This window comes from Alosa sapidissima, chromosome 1, assembly GCF_018492685.1.
Source record: "Alosa sapidissima isolate fAloSap1 chromosome 1, fAloSap1.pri, whole genome shotgun sequence".
In the NCBI taxonomy this organism is placed as follows: Eukaryota; Metazoa; Chordata; class Actinopteri; order Clupeiformes; family Clupeidae; genus Alosa; species Alosa sapidissima.
This window is the reverse complement of record NC_055957.1, coordinates 13,649,137-13,671,043: the sequence shown is the minus strand read 5'-3', so window position 1 is coordinate 13,671,043 and position 21,907 is coordinate 13,649,137. Positions and strand designations below refer to the sequence as shown.

At 40.7% G+C, this 21,907-nt stretch overlaps 1 protein-coding gene across 4 annotated transcripts in view; it reads left to right on the top strand.

The window, feature by feature from the left end:
• The window catches only part of astn1 (astrotactin 1), a 180,363-nt gene that overhangs the window by 66,326 nt on the left and 92,130 nt on the right, over window positions 1–21,907 (top strand). For all 4 annotated transcript variants that reach the window (XM_042106793.1, XM_042106789.1, XM_042106781.1 and 1 more), the window contains 4 exons: window positions 5,089–5,226; window positions 9,922–10,072; window positions 18,317–18,483; window positions 20,019–20,213. In XM_042106793.1, coding sequence (XP_041962727.1) covers window positions 5,089–5,226; window positions 9,922–10,072; window positions 18,317–18,483; window positions 20,019–20,213 — 651 coding nt within the window. The remainder of the gene's footprint in view (window positions 1–5,088; window positions 5,227–9,921; window positions 10,073–18,316; window positions 18,484–20,018; window positions 20,214–21,907) is intronic.

The following is a 21,907-nucleotide window of genomic DNA, read 5'->3' as shown; positions in this document are numbered from 1 at the left end:
TGGGACTTTGGTGAAATGGAATTGAGTCAGTTTCCTGTTGGGGACTGTTTGTACTGCGCAACCTCAAGGACAGTTTGGTGATATAGACATGACGCTGAGCAACAGACTAAAACACAGTCATTTGCCTGGCAGCTGCGCCCAGAAAATTGAGAAGCTTTAGTGTGTTTAGAGTTGGAGTTCAGCTTTTGGTTGTTCCGGCCTATAGTGGCAGTCCAACAAAACATCTTTTAATTGTTTATTTTTTTAATGCTTTTGTCTATAGATTTCAAATGGGTTCTTCCCCAGATAGCCTTTATTCAGAATAATTTGCCAGGTTACTTCTCTCCTGTGTGACTGAAAGTTGCATGTTCATGTACGTCATTTTTTAACATTGGTTTAGACAAATGTTTACTAGGGGGCCATAAAGCAAAATAAGAAGTTATGGAGGCAGTCAGACAATGTTGTATTTCTATGGAAATGGTCATATAACCGCTTAAAACACTTCAGATGTAAAGTTATTTGATGTCAAAGTTATGCCAAAATTAATGTGGGGTCAGTGGAATGCTAACGCTAAGTGGTCACGTATTAGCCTCAGACCCTTCCATAGGTAGTACACTTTGTGAACGTTCGCCTACCCCTTGGTTGTACCCAATATTTTAAGTCTTCAACAGCATAAATGTTTAGTGCTTCCAGATACCTCTCATTCTCTCAAGCAGAGTTTGCACTCCAAGCTGTTTAGACTAAGAAATACCCTAACACAAGCTGGCTTGTATTGCCAGACTTAGGTGTCCTTTCCTCTTACGGAGACATGTGTTGTTGACCGAGTTTGTAATTGGTTGAAACAGTCCCTTATCAGTTGTCCTTGCACGTGTCACAGCTAAGCCAATCTTTTCACACACAGTTGACATTGAAGAGGTAAATCTCTGACCATCCTTCCAACTGTTTGCATCTAATGAATGACACCTTCACAAGCAATCGTGGCTACTATGTCTAGGGGCAGAGCGCAGAGAGGCTTCTGTTCTGCTTCACAGACCGTCCAAAATGTTCATACGCAAAGGACAACATTATAGTGTTATTTATGGATGGTAGAATACTTGAAGAATGATATGATTGTTATCTCATCTATTGCCAAATCAAACTCTTTTTCCTTTTTTATGGTCTAGGCATATCCTAGAATTCCATTCTACCCCACAACCCCACCCACATACCCACACTAAGTGCATTTTTTCCACTCTCTGAAGATATTGGTCGTAAGTCGGATCACACAAGGGATTTCATGAAAATCGTTTTCCATGAATGCATTTATTTTTCTTTTGGAGCTTATCTTGTAACATACATCCATAAGATTATGGACACCTGACCTTGTGCAGTCCTCAATCGTTCCCTGCTGAGTTTTTTCATTATGCTAGGGAAAGATTTTCATCCTCACCCTTGCATCTCATAATGCTCATACAATGCCATTGCCACCATATTGGTCCTGACATTCATGTTTTTGCATCACTGACTTTTATAAAAAGCATAAAATTACAGACTGAAGCTGCCCATATCAGTTCAATTAAATTGAAAACAGTTATTTATCCCTGACGGGCAATACCAGAGAAATCATGTATAGTAAAGGACATGCAACATGAGATATAAAACAGAACATGACAGACACAGTGTACAGTAGCTGAGATAGTACAACACAATTGTGACAAAAACACAGGACAAATGATCAGATGCACAGCAGTACTAAGCTAGTCTTAAGTTAGAGAGGTGGTGGCTGGGAACAGGACAACAGAGACACTGATTGTTCCAGATGTTTCCTATAAGCTCTGAACACAGATGTTGTGTACTTGATAGCTGTGAAATAATCGGTCTGTTGTTCATTCATGTTTGGGCTTTAGGATTTTCAGATGATTTCATGAGTGCTCAGATGGATTGTTCTTAACTGTTTATCTACAGCAGAGTGCCACCCGTGTGCTCTAAGTTCCGAAGGGCATTGTGTGAGTGTGGTCAACATGCATGTACTGTATAATCAATGAGTGTTTGACCAGGAGTCTAATCGCAGACCATTTGAATGATCATGCTCAGCTTAGGCTACCATGTGAATATGCCACACAGCCTTACATACAAAGGTAATGTCAAAGGTTAAAAGTGGACGACAGGAATTTCAATTTAGCATTCATTTATCTTATCCCATCTGGCAATGCTTGTTGGTTTACAGTAAATGTTTTGAAACATGTTTATCATCTTAAATAAATAAATGAACAAACAAATGAACAAGGAATTAAATCCTCCAGTTTACTCTTGGGATGGACAAGCATAGTAGCCTATGCTGTATTTGTCGGACTAATAGTCAGACAACTATGGCTGCCCATCCTAAGAAATGATGGAAAGCCTGACAGTTGCAAGTAAGCCTACTCTTATGCTGTCAGTCAATATGCACAAGTCTGACAGTCTGTCTGTTTGTGCATGCCAGCATCACCATTTTCTTTTTTCAATATGGTGTTGAAATAATGTGTGCATTCCTGCCACATTATCACCACATACCTTAGATGCACATACAAAACAAACATTTACATTTTACCACAATTTACAACATGACGTAACTGCAAAGGTTATTTTATGTTATTTATGACCGCCGCTTCGGCGGTCATATAGGTTTAGTCAGATTTTTTTCTTTTTTTCTTTTTTTCTTTTTTTTCTTTTTCGCATGCCCAAATTTCCGTCAATGATTCCCGGGACACTGAAAGACCGGGGTACACGAAACTTGGTGGGCATGTAACCCCACATGGATAGCATGGAACCATCGTTTTTCGTTTTGATCTGTAGCCCCCCCGCTGGACTGGACCCCCCGAAAGGAGGGTAGGGCAGACACAGTTTTCTGTGAATATCTCGAAAACCGTAGGGTCTAGGAGGACCATTTTTTTTTGTATGTTGATCTCAAGGGGCCATGTCAACCCATTCCATAACCACTCATTTCATGTATAGCGCCACCTAGTTAAACACAAAAAAGTAAAAATGAGGTGTTGTAATTGAAGGTATCTGTGACCTAACATAGTCAAAACTGCACGAAATTGGAAGTGTAGGATCATTATGACACCCTCTGTATGCACGCCAAGTTTTGTGGAATTCCGTTCATGGGGGGCCACACAATAAATGAATTTATGTTACTATACCCCAACTGGCCTGTAGGTGGCCGGAGACAGTTTTCTGTGAATATCTCGAGAACCGTAGGGCCTAGGAGGTCCACCTTTTTTATGTATGTTGGTCTTAAGGGGGCATGTCAACCCATCCCATTACCACTTATTTCATGAAGAGCGCCACCTAGTTAAAAATTAAAAAGCAAAAAATTAGGTGTTTTCATCACAATATCTCTGGCTGACAAGGTCAAAACTGCACGAAATTAAAAGTGTAGGATCATTATGACACCCTCCGAATGCATGCCAAGTTTTGTGTACTTTCGTTCATGGGGAGCCTTACAATAAAATAATTTATGTGTACATTTAGTGACGTACACCAACAAGGATTCCCGGGACACTGAAAGACCGGGGTACACAAAACTTGGTGGGCATGTACCCCCACATGGATAGCATGGAACCGTCATTTTTCGTTTTGATCTGTAGCCCCCACGCTGAACTGGACCCCCCGAAAGGAGGGTAGGGCAGACACAGTTCTCTGTGAATATCTTGAGAACTGTAGGGCCTAGGATGACCATTTTTTTCCGTATGTTTGCCTCCAGGGGTCATGTTAACCCATTTCATGTGCACACATGTGCACAAACAGATACACACACACACACACATACATTCACAGTAATCATACGTATGACACATACTCACACAGTAGACATATGTACGCTTGCATGCACAGGCACAGGCACATACGCAGGCACACACACAAGCACGCACACACAGACACACAGACACACAGACACACAGACACACACACACACACACACATAACATAAACATGTACATGCACACATTTCAAGAATTTCTCAGAATTATGAACAGGCAAGATGGAGGTGGGGTTGTATAAAATGAATTTTACATGTGAAATCTATGAACTAATCATGTTTTGGTACTTGTTATCTAGCAGATACCAGTGAGAATTGAGTGTGGATAATGCAATTTAGTGAGACAGAATCATATAGGCCTTTCAGCGTGATTTATTTTTGTGGAAAAAATGTGCTGGACTGGGCGGCGGTCATATTTTGTACCGCTCGGCGGTACATCTAGTTATAATTCAGGTGCAAAGGGGCATGCAGTTACATACAGATAAAACAGTGAAGTCAGCCTTCCACACATCAACATTGCCTTCATATTTTTCATCTAACTTCAATTAGGTAAACATTTGCTACCGGAGGGCCAGCCACTTACATCCTCTTCCCTTTTGGTCTGAGCAGCCCTCTTTGCAAACTGTATATGTAACCATGATGTTGTCAACATAGTCATAGGCCTATACATACAGTATACATGGAATTTGTTTTTTGAACTTTAGACTACTCACAGTAGATGATAGGAGATTCAGAACCATGCATGGGCGTGGTTGTTATGTGCTTAAGAAAGACATCTCCAAAACTCACTTCAACAAAGATATCTCCACCTTTTCTGTAAGGCGTGACAGCCAATGTAAAACAAAAAACATTAACAAAAAAAGTGTCTAATCCATTTCATTGAAATTCTGTTAGCACAGCCTCAGCAGTGTCCGAGGCTCACAGCAATCTCATTTAAAGAATTAAAACACGAGTATGAAAACACTGCTCCATCTGCTCGAGGCGTTGCAAATCCTATTTGAGTGCCCGGGAAAAAAACGAGACCCGCGACTTATTTTGTGTGTATGATTGTGTGAATGTGTGCATGTGTTTGTGTGTATTTGTGTGTATGTGTGTGTATGATTGTGTGAATGTGTGCATGTGTTTGTGTGTGTTTGTGTGTATGTGTGTCTATGATTGTGTGAATGTGCCTGCATGTGTGTGAGTGTGTGTGTGTGTGTGTGTGTGTGTGTGTGTGTGTGTGTGTGTGTGTGTGTGTGTGTGTGTGCGTGTGTGTGTGTGTGTGTGTGTGTGATCATGTGCGTGCGTGTGTGTGCATGTCTAAGGCCAGCATGCATTCTGTTTTCCAGGTTCACCTACACACTGGGTGAAGGCATGTGGCTGCCACTGAGCAAAAGCTTTGTGATCCCGCCAGCTGAGCTGGCCATCAACCCCTCAGCCAAGTGCAAGACAGACATGACTGTCATGGAGGACGCTGTGGATGTCAGGTGAGTGCACCCCCCCCCCCCCACCCCCCCACCATCTGTGCCTGAAATCGCCAGAATCCTCAAGAAAATGCTGAGGAAAAAAGCACTGTGTTTGTGCCGTGCTGAGAAAGTCCGCCATTACATATTGGATATATCCGGTGACATTGACAAGTTGGCACAAAGATCCTCTTCCGGCTGTAAATCTCTCGACTGGCCAAGTGGATAACTCGTTTGTAGTTCTGAGGCCACAGAGTCCACAAAGGCCTGTCAGACGGAAGGGCTCTGAGGAAGCATTTATATTTTATCTTCATTACGGTTCTGATACAATTGTTTTAATATGTCAGCTTTAAAAGATGGATCAGTGGATTATGTGGTGTGTGTTAGCGAGCCCTGATGCCTTTGATCTTTTCTTGCTTTTGTTCAACATTACGTGCTGTAGAGCTGATGTCAGATGTTGCAATTGTTATAGCCACCGAAATGACAGGCTGTTTCTTTATACTCTCTACAGCAAACTCACAACATGTCACATTTCACAAATATAGGATTTTTGTGTTATGTAAAGCTGTGCATTATCTAAATAAGACAGACAGTCCAGAGGAACTCCAGATTGCATATTTATTTCATGTGAAAACATTGCAATTTAATGAAAAAACATTTCAGCATCTCTCTACATGCCCTGCTGTGATTGTGATTTGTATAGCCTTTGTTTAACGTTGAACTAACGTAGAACTCTGCTTGACTTCCTTTGACCACATGACCTTGAAGATTGATCTCTTAATTGTGCCTCTCTGTCAAATCCTGACCTTCACATTTTACAGGGGAAAAATAAAATTTCCCTCTGGGCATATTTTTGTGCATGATTTATGACTGCTCAGGTTTTCCTTTTGAATGTTTCTCATCTAATCTCTATGTTCCGCAGTCATGGAAAATACTCTTGTGTAAATGACTGATTTCTTTCCTTGTCTCTTCTCGGAATCGTAGCTGGATTATAGTGAGTAAAGGGAAAAAGTAATTGCTGCTGTTGTTAGGCTTGGTACGGCTGGAGTTTAAAATAGAGTCCAGTATGAAATAGCCTTCGTTTAAAATATAGCCTTTAAAATAGAGTCCAGTATGAAATAGCCTTAAAATAGAGTCCAGTATGAAATAGCCTTCTAAATGAATGAGCTCTGCCTCAACTGTTCTTGTGTACACTGCACTATTTGGATGTGCACATACATGTATCACCCAAATGTTTTATTCTTTCCATTGGAGCTTATCTTGATATTTTAGGGTTGTGTACCAAGACACATGACAAGTTAAAATAGTTCACTGAAGTAGCATCTTGTCATTTTCAGAATGTGAGAATACATCTGTTGTGCACTTGTTATTGGAGGAAGATCAAAGCACCTTTTTTGTGTCATATACAGGGCTGTTACCTTACAGACAGTATAACAAACGCCAGAATTCACCATTGCTCTTATCAATATGTGTGTGCACTCCTTGTAGGCCAGGCCTGGTGCAGGGTGCTCACTGACATAATTTAATACAGCGGGCCTTTCCCCGGCGTGTGTGTATGAGAAAGTAATGGTGTGTGAGATTGAGGGTTAATGCTGTCAGCCGGGGCATTTCATGGCAACACAGCTGGCAGAGTAATCCTTTAAGTGTGGGCTCCAAACAGCCCAAGATTATTTCCACTCCCCTGGAGCTAGGCCGGTGTAAATCAGGAGAGTCATCCGGGCTCCTCACAAAATGGGGTTTTGCCGTGTGATTGTTGCATTGAGACATCTCAAACAGTCGTGCGCTGCACTTCTGGAGTGCTATTGGTATATTGGGTTTGCCCGTTATTGTATGGACTGAGTTATTTCAAACAGAAATGTATGTCACAGGGGCAGGTCTCACACACATCAGTGCTGTATACTAGTTCATGAAGGGATGAAGGGAACGGCTAAGGGATGGAGGGAGAGGGAGAGAGAGAGAAAGAAAGAAAGAAAGAAAGAGAGAGCTATCAAATTATATAATACTGTACATAGATGGCCAACGGGAATTCCATTTCAAGCTTGAAACATCCTGTTTATGAAGAATCCAGGTCAGTGGCTCCTAACACATGGTATCTCTAACCTTGAGATTAAAAAGACACATACAGTAAACTGAGTCACTCCTTCACCCAGAGGCGTTCAATGTATGTTATACATCAAGCCCACATGCACAGTCCCAGTTGGGCATTTCTCAGACCCATTCCTGTAACGTCTCCACTGTGTGTTTAGTCAGCAGTTTAAGCAGGTGGTGGTCTTTAAACCTGAGCCAGTCTGCCCTTACTATCTTTAATATGCACTGGTGTGTCTCTAATATGTGAGAGCTGAATGCAGAGACTATTTGGAAATGCACTTTTGGGAGAATAGATTTGTTGGACAGGGCTAAAGCCTTGTTCTAGATTAAATTATGCAGTGACTGGATATTTTGAAATCACCGAGCTCATGGACAAGGCTAGCGCTGGAAATCAGACCATCATTTTTCATGTACTTTCATCAAGCACACACACAGACGCTGAATGAGATGAGACCGACTGGAAGCATGGCCATATGCAAAGTGATGCAAGGAATTCAATTGGTCTTTAACAGACCATTTTCAGTGTCCACATATGCTGGCCATTCACACTGAAATGAGTGATTATGCTCCTGGTGAAAGAGAGAAAAATAATACAGGGCAAATTGCAGGGTTGAAATAAAAAGCGATTAGCAAGGTTGCATTTGTCCAAAATGAATGCCATGTCTGCATGCCAATTCAGATTTGTTAGTAGAGGTGACTTTTCCATTGCTTAAGTGCTCTTCTTCATTATGGCTTTAATTTAAGGTTAGGTTTTAATAATCCCCCCCATTAGTGGAAAGGAAGTTGACTTTCATATGTTGACTTTCATACTGTATGTATGTTCTTCAGGAACAGAGGCTCTGCGTTTGGGTATTAATTATGTCTATCTCTTGACAGCTTGTCCCAGTATCAAAAATATATATATATTTTCTTTTTTGTCACAGTGGTGGTTTTGATACAATTAGTCAAATTGTCTCATATCACTGTTCAAACAGATGCCATTATGTCTCATTATTAAGACATTGCACATCTCACAGCCTTGCATTAATTTGCTAAAATGTCTGTCATCATAATAACAGTAGGAGTCCTCAACAAAGCCTAGTCTTATTGAAAAGATGAAGCGCTGACAGTTTTGCCAAAAGATTTTAGAGCGGAGCGAAGACTATTTATTTTTACTTTTTTTATTATTATTGCAATCCGATTTCAAGTAAAACCATACACTGGAGAGACTAGATGCGTGTCTGCATATTAACCTATAGATACACAGTAAATAAATACATCAAGAAAGGAAGAAAACAGTACAGAAAGTGGAAATGAGAACAACAAATAGAGAGGCATCTGCTCATTTATGAGCAAGCAAGGTGTACTCACAGACAAATACAAAATGACACAGCAAAGGGCGAGTTCAAAAGGACACATTACACATTCTGAAGTTCTTCAAAACACATGGTACTCCATTGTTTATCTGACTAGTTGGATTGACTTTTTTATGTTTAAAGTATAAGAAGACAGGGCCATGACCAATTAAGCATTGAAATTGGTTAGGAAGATAAAATCAGTTTTATACAACACACACACACACACACACACACACACACACACACACACACACACACACACACACACACACAATTTAACACAAAAAAAACTATGATAATAATAATGAAGCCTGAAACTTGTTTGTCTTGGCACTCTCCTGCTGCATACTGAAAGAAAGGAAAATCATATTTCCAAAACAACAGAGTAAGGCCATTTATCCTCTCCCTGGGCTAGCTTTGTTGCCATTGTTATTATGAATGTACTCCATTTGTAACAGCCGTTCCACTTATGCAAAGTGATTGAGTGTTTTATAGAAAAAGTATTTCATGGAAAGGTCACTGCTCAGCTTACTATTCGGCACCTGTTTTAATCAGCGGTTCAGTTTAATGACTTCTGATGACGCACCTCATGCGGGGACATGAAAATGACATGTGTTGGCGTTTTCAATTTCTACAGCTCTTCTCCAGGTTGAAGAGATAATTGTGAGGTTTTAGCAGGTGTTTATGGAAAATGAGTAAATGCAGCCTTCCTCATCGCTGTGATGAAGAGTGTCTCTGAATCTCTCCTCTCCTCAGACACTGACCGACTCCAATTACTGTTTGAAGTCTTTGCTGGCATCATCAACATTTTAGGCCTGAGGTGGAATTTGATCTCAGAATTGATATGGTATATATGTGTTGTATCTGAAATTTCAAAATTGCTTTTTTTGCAATTCAGGATCTTACCAAGATCCAAGGAAGTAGCATCCACCAAGTGAAAGCTTTGCACATTTAACCAATATAATGACTTCATTGATAATAGCGGTTAATAATTCATGTAGTGTTTATAGAATGGACATATTAAACTGCAAATAGGATTTATCCTCTGTCTTTTTTTATATATATCTCTTCTTTTATGTATGCCATTTGATCTCTCTGTATCATGGTTACTTATTACATGTTTTTGTGTATAGTTGTTGTTTAACTAAACATTGGTGGAAATGTACAGTGTACCATGAGTTTGGTTCTGGTCTTTGCTAACCTCTCTCTCTCCCCCTGCCAGTATGTGTGAGACCTCATGAGGACTGCTGTGGGCTGATGATGTTTCTGTATGATTTGTTATTTCTTCTCACAGAGAGGAGCTCATGATTTCCTCGTCCTTCGACAGTCTGGAGGTCCTGCTGGACTCATTCGGTCCCGTGCGTGACTGCTCAAAGGACAACGGTGGGTGTAGCCGGAATTTCCGCTGCATCTCTGACCGCAAGCTGGACTCCACTGGATGTGTGGTGAGCCATCTAGTTGTCTTTTATTCTGTCTCTCTCTCTCTGTCTCTCTGTCTCTCTCTCTATCTCTACATTCTCTACCTTCTCTCCTTTTCTCCAATCCCTAGCTGATCCAAACCCTTATATCTTAGGTGTTTTAATAAAAACTAAAAATAGATGTTAGCATCTGTGTGTTTGACTAGGACTGAAAGTTTGATAAGAAACAGGTTTAAGCGACTGTCTGGAGATTTTCACACTTTCCCTGTTTTTATACTTCCGCTTGCACTCTATCTGCCTCCCACTACATTTCACTTAAGACATTGTTTAACAGCCATGAAACGAATAAGAGGCTCTCATTTTATTCACCATCTGGCTGTGGTAAGCGTTGAGTTCCCCCATTTGAATGCACCATAATAACTGTCTCTTTACTTTCCTAAACATGATTACTTACTTAGCATACAATACTCACTGATCTTTAGCTCTTTTTTTTCTCATCATCACAGTCACATGTGTGATAATTATCCGCAAAGGTAATCACAGATGTGCTTTGATAGACAAATACAAATGATGAACAGTAGCCTGGAATAGAATTGAAATGATGAACAGTCTGCTTGCATCTTGCTCCTTTTCTATAGAGTTTGACTAATTACGTTTTTACAAACTCAGACCTGTGATCATCACAATCACCACCACTGCCATCATCATCATCTAGGCGCTTTAGTCTTTTACTTGGACTCAAGATACATGAAGAAAAAGTAGAAAAATGACTTTGGAAAGTGGATTATTCAGAAAGGCTAAGTAGACTAACATAAGTAGGACTCTTTTTGCATTTGACCAAAGATCATGAATCAGATGTGAACTGTTCAAGTCCTACTCCCAGCTGAGCTGTAGTCTGTGGGAAAGAGATGAAATTAATTCTCCAAACTAAAGGTTCTCAGTTGGGGCATTAACAGGACATTGAGGGCCGCTGAGATAAATTAGATAAATGTCCACATCAGGCTATTAATATTCTCTACTGCCTTCCTTGGGTCACTAGGCAAGCATTTTAGGCTAGAAGGAAAATCCATACCCACAGGTCTGCAATTTGTTTGCTCTGTGTCTAAGCTGTGCCCATGTGTTCGAAATCACTTCCCTTAGACTAACAACTGGTCTCTACAGATTAGCATGGTTATGGTTTATACACTCACATACAGCACCCTCCACATTTATTGCTACTCCAGGTAAAGTTGAGTACTGTACCACTGAAATATGTATTTTTTCGGATCACTTTACAGTAAGGGTACATGAATTATCATGAATTCATGCTTGAATTAATTCATGATTCATGCATTACTTCATATCTGATGAACCATTAGGAATTGACATAAGTTCATAGTCTCTAATTCGTGACCTCATGCATGAGCAACACATCAAATAAAACATTAGGTACAGTGAGCACAACATTATGAATAATAATTTATTAAGCATGACCATGATGATTTCTTTTTCTGCCAAAAGTGTGGTTAAAAATAGATCTGAATTGTGATCTACATGGATCAAATTGTGTGGGACAGTGATATAAAATGATGGAAACTGTAATGGAAGGTTGGTAGGAGAGTGTACCACTGCTATGTTAGCGCTTTAGGAAGTGTTACTCTCAATTCCTCTAAATTTCATGAACAATTTTCGAGGTGCTGTTGCTTAATGAGATCAACACTTCTTCTTATTACTGGCTGTTTATGTAACCTTAATTTACTGTCATGGCCCTGGATTACAGGGGCATGTAAGGATGTTTGGTATGAGGTGCAGGGACATTAATCCAGCAAGTCCACACTGCTTAAAATCAAAAGATAAAGAACATTTTATCAGATGCTATCAGATAGCCTATATTAATTAGACTTGTACGCTGATGATCTTAATGCATGATCTTAATCCACTCCAATTGTGTTGTCATCTAGTCTCAGAGGTGTAAAATGAGAAGCCCAGAGGTAAACCTTAGTGCAGAATATAGCATGCAAATGAACAGAGCCATGATCGTAGTAGAACAACTCATAGGCTTTGCACTCAGCTTCACACTACCTATGTTTTTGCCTCACAATTTGTCGTAAATAGAGACATGAAGGTTATGTATGACAACAGTGAAATGTGCCCAAACAAGCAAAAGACAAAAAATTGCTAATTACAAATAGTATAACAATATGGCTGAATGTAAATAAATGCCAAACAAGGAGGTTAGTTGTGGTTTGTGCCATGTGGTTCATGTGACTCACAAAGTGTACTGTAGTTCATAAATGTTAAAGCTAAAACATCTCCTCATATTCAAGTGAAAAACATTAGTGCATGTCTCATTGAAGGAATGGAGTTGTGCTGGTTTGACTACCCCTGCTAAAGGAGCTGTGTGTGTAGATACCCCTGCATTGTATTGTACAGCGCCACAGGGGGACCTAAGTGGTAATTCAAGATAGACAGACATGCCAAAAATGCCTGTTTATTCACATTCTGTTATGAATAGAGCATTTGTGAATGTTTTAAGCTTAAACATTAAACATAGCAGCTTTGAAATAATCAACATAAAATGATGTAGACTTTTTGAAATAATGAGAAGTGAAATTTTGGCCAAGATTAATTTGAGTGGCATCGTTCATTCTTAATTATTGCCAAAGATAAGCAACTACAGTGATCAAGAGCACACACTAAACATCTCACGTATTTTGCATCCCAATTAAAAAAGGCAGACATACACAGAGACATGCAGACCAAAGCTGTTATAATTGTATATATTTATTTATGCTAGCTCCAGGGTCTGCTCCTTAATAAGATCTCATCATGTGATCGGTTTGTTTTCTGAGCCAGGGGAATTAGCTTTAGCCATTTCTCAGAAGGGTGCATCATGTTGTGAAGGTGAAAAAAAAACACTGCATGATTTCCAGCCGGATGAAGGCCTGGGCCCATCATCCTGTTTGTGGTGCTTTCAAGGCTCTATTTTTAGTACTGATTAGTTGGATGAGGCCAGTGCAGTAAGGTAGAAATAAGCACAAACAATGTTTTAACTTGAATGAATACTTAATAACTCAATTATATATGTATGGGTTGCTCTTTATTTAATATTCATGTAACATTTCTTTAATATAAGCTTGGCATCAACATTTTCATAAAGCAGTAGTCACTGATATATGTAATAAACAACCAGCCTTTGGCAGGTTTTAAGGTTAAGGTGAATCACCGGCCCCTCTTCTCTTCTTCACTTGCTGATGTGAAGGCATGGATTATCATGAAACAATATTGCATCTTCTGAATCTAATGAAGAGCGTTGCTCAAAATGTCATGAGCAAAGCCACCATTTTATGTAGATCTTTGCTGTTACACTTTACTTGACAGTGTCGACATAAGAGTGACATGACACTGTCATGAACATGTCATAAACAAGTCATAAACGTTTATGACATAACACTTCTGTTATTAAGTGACATTCGGTTTTTGTCATAACAAGTTAGGATTAGGATTAGGGTTAGGTTTAGGGTTAGGTTTAGAGTTAGAGTTAGGATTAGGGTTAATATTAGGGTTAGGCTGACAGTATCGACATAAGAGTGACATGACACTGTCATGACACATGAACCCTAACTAACCCTGACCCTAACTTGTTATAACAAAAACCGAATTACACTTAATGACAGAAGCATTATGTCATAAACGTTAATGACTTGTTTATGAAACGTTCATGACAGTGTCATGTCATTCTTATGTCGAATTTGTCAAGTAAAGTGTAACCACATAATTTCTAAACATAAATAAAAAATGTGCCATTTACAGTATGTGCCATTTATACTATACAGCCATTTATACCATACAGCACTAACAGAAACTCTACCTGTAGTAGATTGTACCTGTAATAGTAATCATAGCATTTTTGTAGGATTTGAAAGAGTACCACATGAGAAGCAAATAACAGGTGACGGCATGCCAGTGGAGGCATCACCAGGAGCATAATTGCACTGATTATTTGGTATCAACCCCCCCCCCCCCCCCCACCACCACCACACACACACACACACCCTTGTCTCCATTAGGAAAAATCAGGCTGCTAATTTTTCTGGTTAGCTACAATGCACCCATCTGTTGCTCAGTGTACATCAGTTGGTGTTTAGTAATTACCCCATGACAGGTTATATTAATGATGCTTGTGTCCATCTAATCATAAGTGGCTACTGGCAGGCTCCCAGAGAGGCTAGTTCTTCGCTAATCAATTAGCACCTTGTCAGAGGTATTTGAAGTCTATGCTCACTTTTCCTTTTCTTTTTTCTTTTTTCTTTATTTCTGAGCTAGCTGGCATGTCTTGACTCGCCCCCCAATCACCACTGCATGATTCACAATGATTGCACAATGATTATTTTATTAATTAGGTTAAGGATTTTTGGATTGGCACTGGAAGTGCCCCCCTCCCCCACTCTAACACCCTAAAGAAAACAAACAAAAACCTCGGTTTTCATTCAGATGTACTACTACAAAATGTGGTGAAGTGAGATATGGACGTCTAACCCTGAAAGGTATTCATTAACCACTGCACCAAAGGAGGGATAAGTGTTTTTCTTCCAGAATCGTATAATCAGTCTCTTGGGTAGCATTTTGTTTGTGTAAGATTTCCACATTGTGTATGTCCTAATTAAACCAACATGGGATGGGATTGTATTGCACTGTGGGCCATCCTCCGTGGTGACAGGACCTGTGGGGCTCTTTGACAAAACTCATCAGTCCGCCGTCAGCGCAGCGGCCCTCGCTAGTGCTATGGCCGGGCCCCTGGTGCCCGTCACAAGCTGGGTGCTAAGCACTTCTGAGAACCCGAGTCGATTCTTGGCAAAGGGGCCGCAAATGCACATGCTTTTGGGAGATGGCAGGCACCCAGCAAGCTGTCTGCACCTCTGTTCTCTTTCTCTCTCTGTCTCTCTTCTCTCTCCCTCTCTATCTCTCTCTCTCACACTCTTCCTTCCCTTCCTAAGGATCAGACAGTGGATTTGGGTACTCTATCCCCAGCTATCTCCTTTATAGCTGCCGTCCAAGCAGGAACAGATGCAGGGGCTGAGGCATGTTAATGCACTGTAGTAATCCCCAAAGCCACCTCCAAAATATAACTTTCCGCTACCTCCCTCCCTCTGCCCCCGAGAAAGGACCAATGGAGACGCAGGAAATTAAAATAGTTTTATGCTAAGGCCCAGAGGATAAAAGTAATGTATAAACTGAATTCCACACTTATAAGATTGATTTTTTTTTGCTGTGAGGCATAAAACCTTAAAAGCGATTGAAGTAATCATCACATTTGGATTGACAAACATCCAAACATCCTATGCATTTTAGATCTGCTACATAATATTTTTATTCTTTATTATAACATTTTGTCATTGAGGATTTGTGATGTGATCGTGTAATTTTTAGATACTTTAGCACTGACTGTGGAGGTTATTTTTCCATCTTTCAAGACGAAACACCTGGCATCCATCAAATAGTCTCCAAACATTCACCACTTAGCATAACATTTCATCCCAGCATCTTTAAAGACACACATTTATATTTTTCCATCAGATATCATTTAAGGTCAGCTACTTCGAAGGGAGACATGCATGATTTTTATTTTCTTTTTGCTTTCCTAGTCTCAAATTAGCCCAGAGAAAAGCAACATTTGAAAGGACACATAGCCACATTGCCGAATCTCCTAAGCACTGAGGAGCTGGAAAGATTTGCACACATGATTAAATGGCTTCAAAGCTCACAATTCTTTTCTTTATTATTTTCTCATCTGTGGCACCCTTCTGACATTTTTATTTTTATGATCCAACTTTACCAGACATCTTCCACAGAATCTTCTACCTACTTAATGGTTGTTCATGTTTGAAAACATTCATAAAGGATTGGATTCCTCAGAAGAAGTCCCTTTATGGCTCTGTTCAGAGAGATCATGGATAGATCATTTTGATGTGTTCTTGGGTCTTTTATTTCATAATGGATTGTGAAGCACTTTTTCGAGCAGGTCTTATTGACACATTAATGGGGTATGAGTGACTTTTATTGGTTCATATATTTTCTTGCATTTATCAATAACTATCATGCAACACAAAGCACATAAATTATTTAGTTTAGAGCATGGTAGAGATGGCTGATGTCATTTTGATGACTAAATCGATGACTCTCTCGGATCAACAAAAGAGCCGTGGATTTAGCCACAATTTTCCCAAATCCGTGAATGCTGACCTTATTGTTGAAAAGCCTGTTTGTAAGCCAACAATGGTTTTGGTGCTTTGTCATTTGTTGGACAGAGAGAGTCTCACGGGGACTTTGACTCTCCGACTTGTTTCAGCTCTTTACGGCCCAGCACAGCTCAGGGCAGGGCAGGGCCTGGTCAGCTCGTGTGGACGGTCAGGTCGGGTGTGTGAGTGTAAAGAGCTGTCAGTATTTGAATTCACCCCCACACCCTTCACACTTCCCCCTTCCCATTGATTGCAGGAGGGGGCCACTGATTTAGGGAGTCTATGTCGCAGATGAGTTAGGTGATTCAGTCTACCATGGTTTTTACATTACAGGTGATAAATCAGTTGTCATGGCGGCGGCAGCCCCAGCGACAAAATCAATACACATGCATCCAGGGACAAGGATAGGGTTTCAATATGAACATCTCGCCTCGCCAATACTTTGTTACAAATAAGTAAAAAAATGGCTGGGGGGAAGTCAGTTGACAAGTTAAGTCTAGCAATCCAGTGATCGTTTGTTTGGCTCAACAAGCTGACAGACTGTGGTGGACTCTTCTGTTGTTTAATTATCCACTTATGCTCACTCTGCTGTGCCCTCCTGTTTTTTTTGTTTTTGCTTTTCAGACCCATTATGTGTGATTCTGTTTACAGTTTTGGGTTTGCAGACCCGATTCTGATATGAAAATATACTAGCTTTGAGTTGAGTTCAAATTAGGCTGAAACAGACACAGGACCGAGTTTAAAATGGCTACAGGAAAAGAAAGTGTTACCAAATAAACATAATATAGTGTTTACAGTACTCTGAACTCTGGACTACTTTGGCTTATAAGGATAAGATGTACAGTATTAAAACAATTTTAATATTGAATGTTGAATATTGAATGCCAGTTTTTAATTGGACATGCAATTGCTCCTGCCACAGCAGTGGCTTTTGTATTCCCTTGCTTATGCTATACAGTAGATGTGTGTTTGTCCTGGTGTCAGCTGTATGTCTGGTGTGAGGTGTTTAGAATGATCATCCTGGTTGGAAGCTTTAGGATGAAATATAATCCCTCTTCCCACGTGTTTTCAATGCATATTAGGGATAAGCTTTCAGTAAGCCCAAGGTTTTTTTTCAGGTTTAACGGCAGTAAACCCTCTGTGTATGTGCAGTTCATTAAAATCTCTCTCTTTCTGTGTGAGTGTGTGTGTGTGTGTGTGTGTGTGTGTGTGTGTGTGTGTGTGTGTGTGTGTGTGTGTGTTTGTGTGTGTGTGTGTGTGTGTCTGTGTGCCTGTATAACCGATAGCTCTCTTGTTCTTAGTCTTTCTACTAAGCATTTTGACATTGTTAATATCCCATGCCATTGTAGTTCCAGTTTTATAATCTGTTCAGACAAATCTAGCTCACAGATGCAGACCTGTCAGAATCTTTGGATATTGGCTGAGAAAGAGAGGGAGAGAGAGAGAGAGAGAAAGAAAGAGAGAGAGAAGAAGAAGAAGAAGAAGAATATAATGCCTGAGGGTAAGGAGAGCTTCCCTTGCTGGGAAGCCATGCTTGAATCATCCCATCCATGTCTCTTTTGAAGGCCGAGTTGATGGAGAACATCATATAAGTTTGGCATCACAGGCTACAAGGAGGGAATTGCAGGGGAAATGCAGGGGGGCAGGAATTCAGGAAGCATGTGTGCAGTTCTCCATGTTCTGCTGCCTCGGTAAGACCCAACTCTTACCTATTCCAAAGTAGCAGGGTCCAGATTGTCTAGGACGGTAGGGTGTAAACAACTTTGCAAAATGCATCAGTTTATTCCGTTTAAAATGCATCAGTTTATTCAAAACAAGCCAGAGTTGGAAACTATCAGGAGTTGGTTCACACCTCTACCACGCAATGAATGCACAGATAATGAGCTTGTCAGTGTCCAAGCGAAAAGGGCTATCGCCAATCTGGAGCAAACCTGTTTGGAGCGCTGTGAGCGGTCATGCCAGACCCAAACACATTCATTAAGCAGGGGAGTGCTGGACGCACACAGGCTTCAGCCTGACAATTCACCGTGGGTTGTTGTTATCGTTGTTTCAGTGCCCACCTGGCTTGAGCCCCATGAAGGATGGCACGGGCTGCTACGACCACCACATTGGCATCGACTGCTCGGACGGCTTCAACGGCGGCTGCGAGCAGCTGTGTCTTCAGCAGCTGGCGCCTCTGGAGGAGGACCCCACCCTCTACAACATCCAGATGTTCTGCGGGTGAGGAAACGAGCACATGAGTACCTGCCAGCCTGATCGTTAGGCTTTGCCCACTAATTCTCACAGTCACAGAGTCTGCACAGAGCTTTTGTCAAATACCAAAAACCCCATATTATGCACACCCTGGCACAGTGATATTGATTTCATCAGTGTTAGTACCATTATCTAGAGCATAGTAGAGGATCAAAGAGTGAGATGTTCAAAATCACAATTTCTAATCATTAAAAACTATATTTGCTGTGTAAATCACCATCAGGGTTAGGATTGTAAAACCCTGCAATAAATACAGTACACTCACACAATAGCAGTTGCTGCCTCATACTATAATGATGGTATGGATACAATGGAGGATGGACTGTATGTAGCATAGAGTCACCTTTTCAATCAGTTGGTATAATTTATTCTGTCTACAGATGTGAGCTACTGTATGAGATGTGGGGGGGAGAGTGCAGGCTGAAGAGTGTAATGGGGGCTGGGTTATTGTCAGTATAGGCTGAGTGCAGAGCTCATATCTCTACTTGACACCAGCCCAGCTTTGCCCATCACGCATTCTTCTCTTTCTCTGGTCTTACACTGTAGAGAGTGTGTCTTTGCGAACCTGGGCTCTAGATTTTTGGCCTTGTCTCCGCTGATTCCATTCTTCCCTCAGTGGAAAGCCTGTTTGACTCCAGGTGGCAAATGCGCTTAATTTCCTGTCGGTGGAGAACCAGATATTGTGTCAGGGATTGGGAAGCCACTTAAAATGCACTGCGTGTTATAGGGAGCGTTACAGATGGGGTGTTTCTCACCTCCGTTAATGACAGCCTGTGGTGGGATATTTTCACCCCGAGGAAGAAGAGTCTTGATTTGAGCTCTGACATATTTCCTTACACTTCCTTCTGTCTTTTCTCTTGCTTTCTCTCTCTTTATTACTTTTTTCCCTCACTTTCTCAGCATAGCCTACTAGGCAGCCTGGTGTCATAATATGAGATGCATAAAAGAATTCATTACAATCTGTCTGCATTTGGATTATTCCTCTTTTATGATTATTCCTCGTTTTATGTGCTTACTGCCTTAAATAAATAGCCCTGTCCTTCCATGTTAGACATCTGCACTGAGCTGATATTAATTTTCACTATTGCTCCTGTTCACAGTAGTGACAAGAGTTTTATCAATTTTAATTTATGATTCATTGTTCAACTAGTGATTCCATGAGGTAATGCTATAAAAAATGGTGGCACAGTTTGATCCTATCTTTCTTTTGTACATTAGTTGAATTGCCTCTAATTAAACTAACAAGTTATAATAGTGCCTATTCTTATTAAAAACACATTAGCTCCTCATGATAGCCATATAAAGTCATGATGATAAAGAAAGACATTTACAATGAGTATGTTTTCTGAACAGCAATGTAGTTTTCTGTTAATCACCTCTGTGACACTGAGTTTGAGGATGCAATTACAGGTTAATGATGGCATAGGTTTACATTTAGCAGAGCAGCTCCTCAAATCTCCTGTCATACAATGTGATAGTGTTGTTTCTGCCGTGTCCCTCAGCTGTATAGAGGATTACAAGCGAGGGCCAGATGGACGGTCCTGCCAGCCCCTGTCTGAGGCGTGCACGGATGCAGTGGACTGTGCCGAAGCGGCGGACATCCCGGCCAACCAGACGGTGTTCGGGGATCTCTTCTATGGTTACAGCAACCACACCAAGGAGATCATGTCCGGGCAGGTCCTAAAGGCCACCTTCAGGTACCCTTAGTTCAGTGTGTGAGCATAGTAGTAGTGGTAGTGGTGTTTTGGAGCAGACTGTGCAGCACTTAGAACACACAACAAGGTAGAGAAATGCGCTAAGGGAGATAACTCAATTCCATGACAACAGTTTTCAAACCGACTGTACCTGGTATAGATTCATTTTAACACCATTTACCAAATGGCAGGTAATTTTTTTGCAGTTAGGAAACATATTTACGGGTGGACCAAATCTAAACCTCAAATACATTTGATTGTGATTTATGATATTTACTTCCTTACTTTTAAAGATAGTGTCAATTGAATATATAAATGGAAATTAAATTTCTTTATCAAGTCTACCCCATTATATGTAGTGCCCAGTTCACACCTGATTTTTTAGTCTAGTCATTTAGTGATTTCTGGGAACAGTATTGAAAGATTCTATAGTTTCCTTGTAAACAATGTCTCAGACAACTGGAATGAGCCACCTAGCACTATGTGCATATTTTTAGCATAATTCACAATTGCCATGAAAATGGCAACATCTAGGCTATTAGTAGAGAAATTAGAAAGTATTATAAATCTGAATAATAGTTTTTGATGTGGCATGAGTGCACTTTAACCTAAAAACACTGGAAGAGTTTATAATCTGAACATGATCTTACGGGCTAATTGGCACACGTAACCCCTCTCAGTATTTAGCTCATGCAAATGCACATTTAAGCCATAATCTATTTTCTGAAATCCCATCATTGGAATGCTGGATCATGAAAGGAAAACATTTCTGGGCAGGCTTTTTTTTTTTCCTTTTTTTTTTTTAATTACTCGTAGCGATGCTGCTGTGTCACTCCAAGCAATATGAGCAAGCAGAAAGGTCACTAGAGGATTCGTCTCGGCCTCCGAAATTGAATCCTGCTCCTGTGATTCCTGTGCCCCCCGGAGCATCTTCTCCAGTCGCCGGCGGTCACGTGACTGACCCGAGCATCGGGCGAGGAGCGTGAGGTGGGAGAGAAGAGCTAATGGTACCAGGCGGCCAAATCTCCAATGCGCTGGTCTCATTTGAGAGCAGCCCAGAGGGACTGCAGGTTTAGACAGGTGTTGGAGAGAAAGACAGAAAGAAGGGGGGAAAAAAGGTGCAGCTGACCACGCTCCTCTGTGTCCTCTTTGGGAAAGGAGGCACCTTTTGGGAAGCCCTGGCGTAACGCTCATTCTAATGAACCGAAATGGTGATAAGTGAATTAAAAGTGACCAGCAGCAAGTTTGGTCTAATAGGGTCTAATTGGTGGAGAAGGAACAGTGAATAGCGTATGAAGGGAGACTCCAGTGATGCACGTTTGCACCACCCGGGGTTACGAAACCTTGATAGAGTGCTGCAGTCATATTACAATTAATTTTAAATGTAAAATTGTTGCAAGTAGTCTGCTCTGAGGAAACCCTTTTGGGTGCTGAAAATAAGATACTACTATTAGTATTCTTGTCCTGGAAATATAAACATTATTACTGAATGGTCTGAATAAACAGAGACTGCAATACTGAGAATGAAGTTTCTTTCAATATGTTACTTCTTCAGCTGGGAGCACATCCATACGGCCTACAGTATATCCTCTGAACCAATGATTTCAAGAACAATGATTTACTGCCTAGAGAAAGAGTGTGGTTGTGTAAACAGAGAAGTCTCATACGCTATTTACAATACTTATGATGCCCAACCT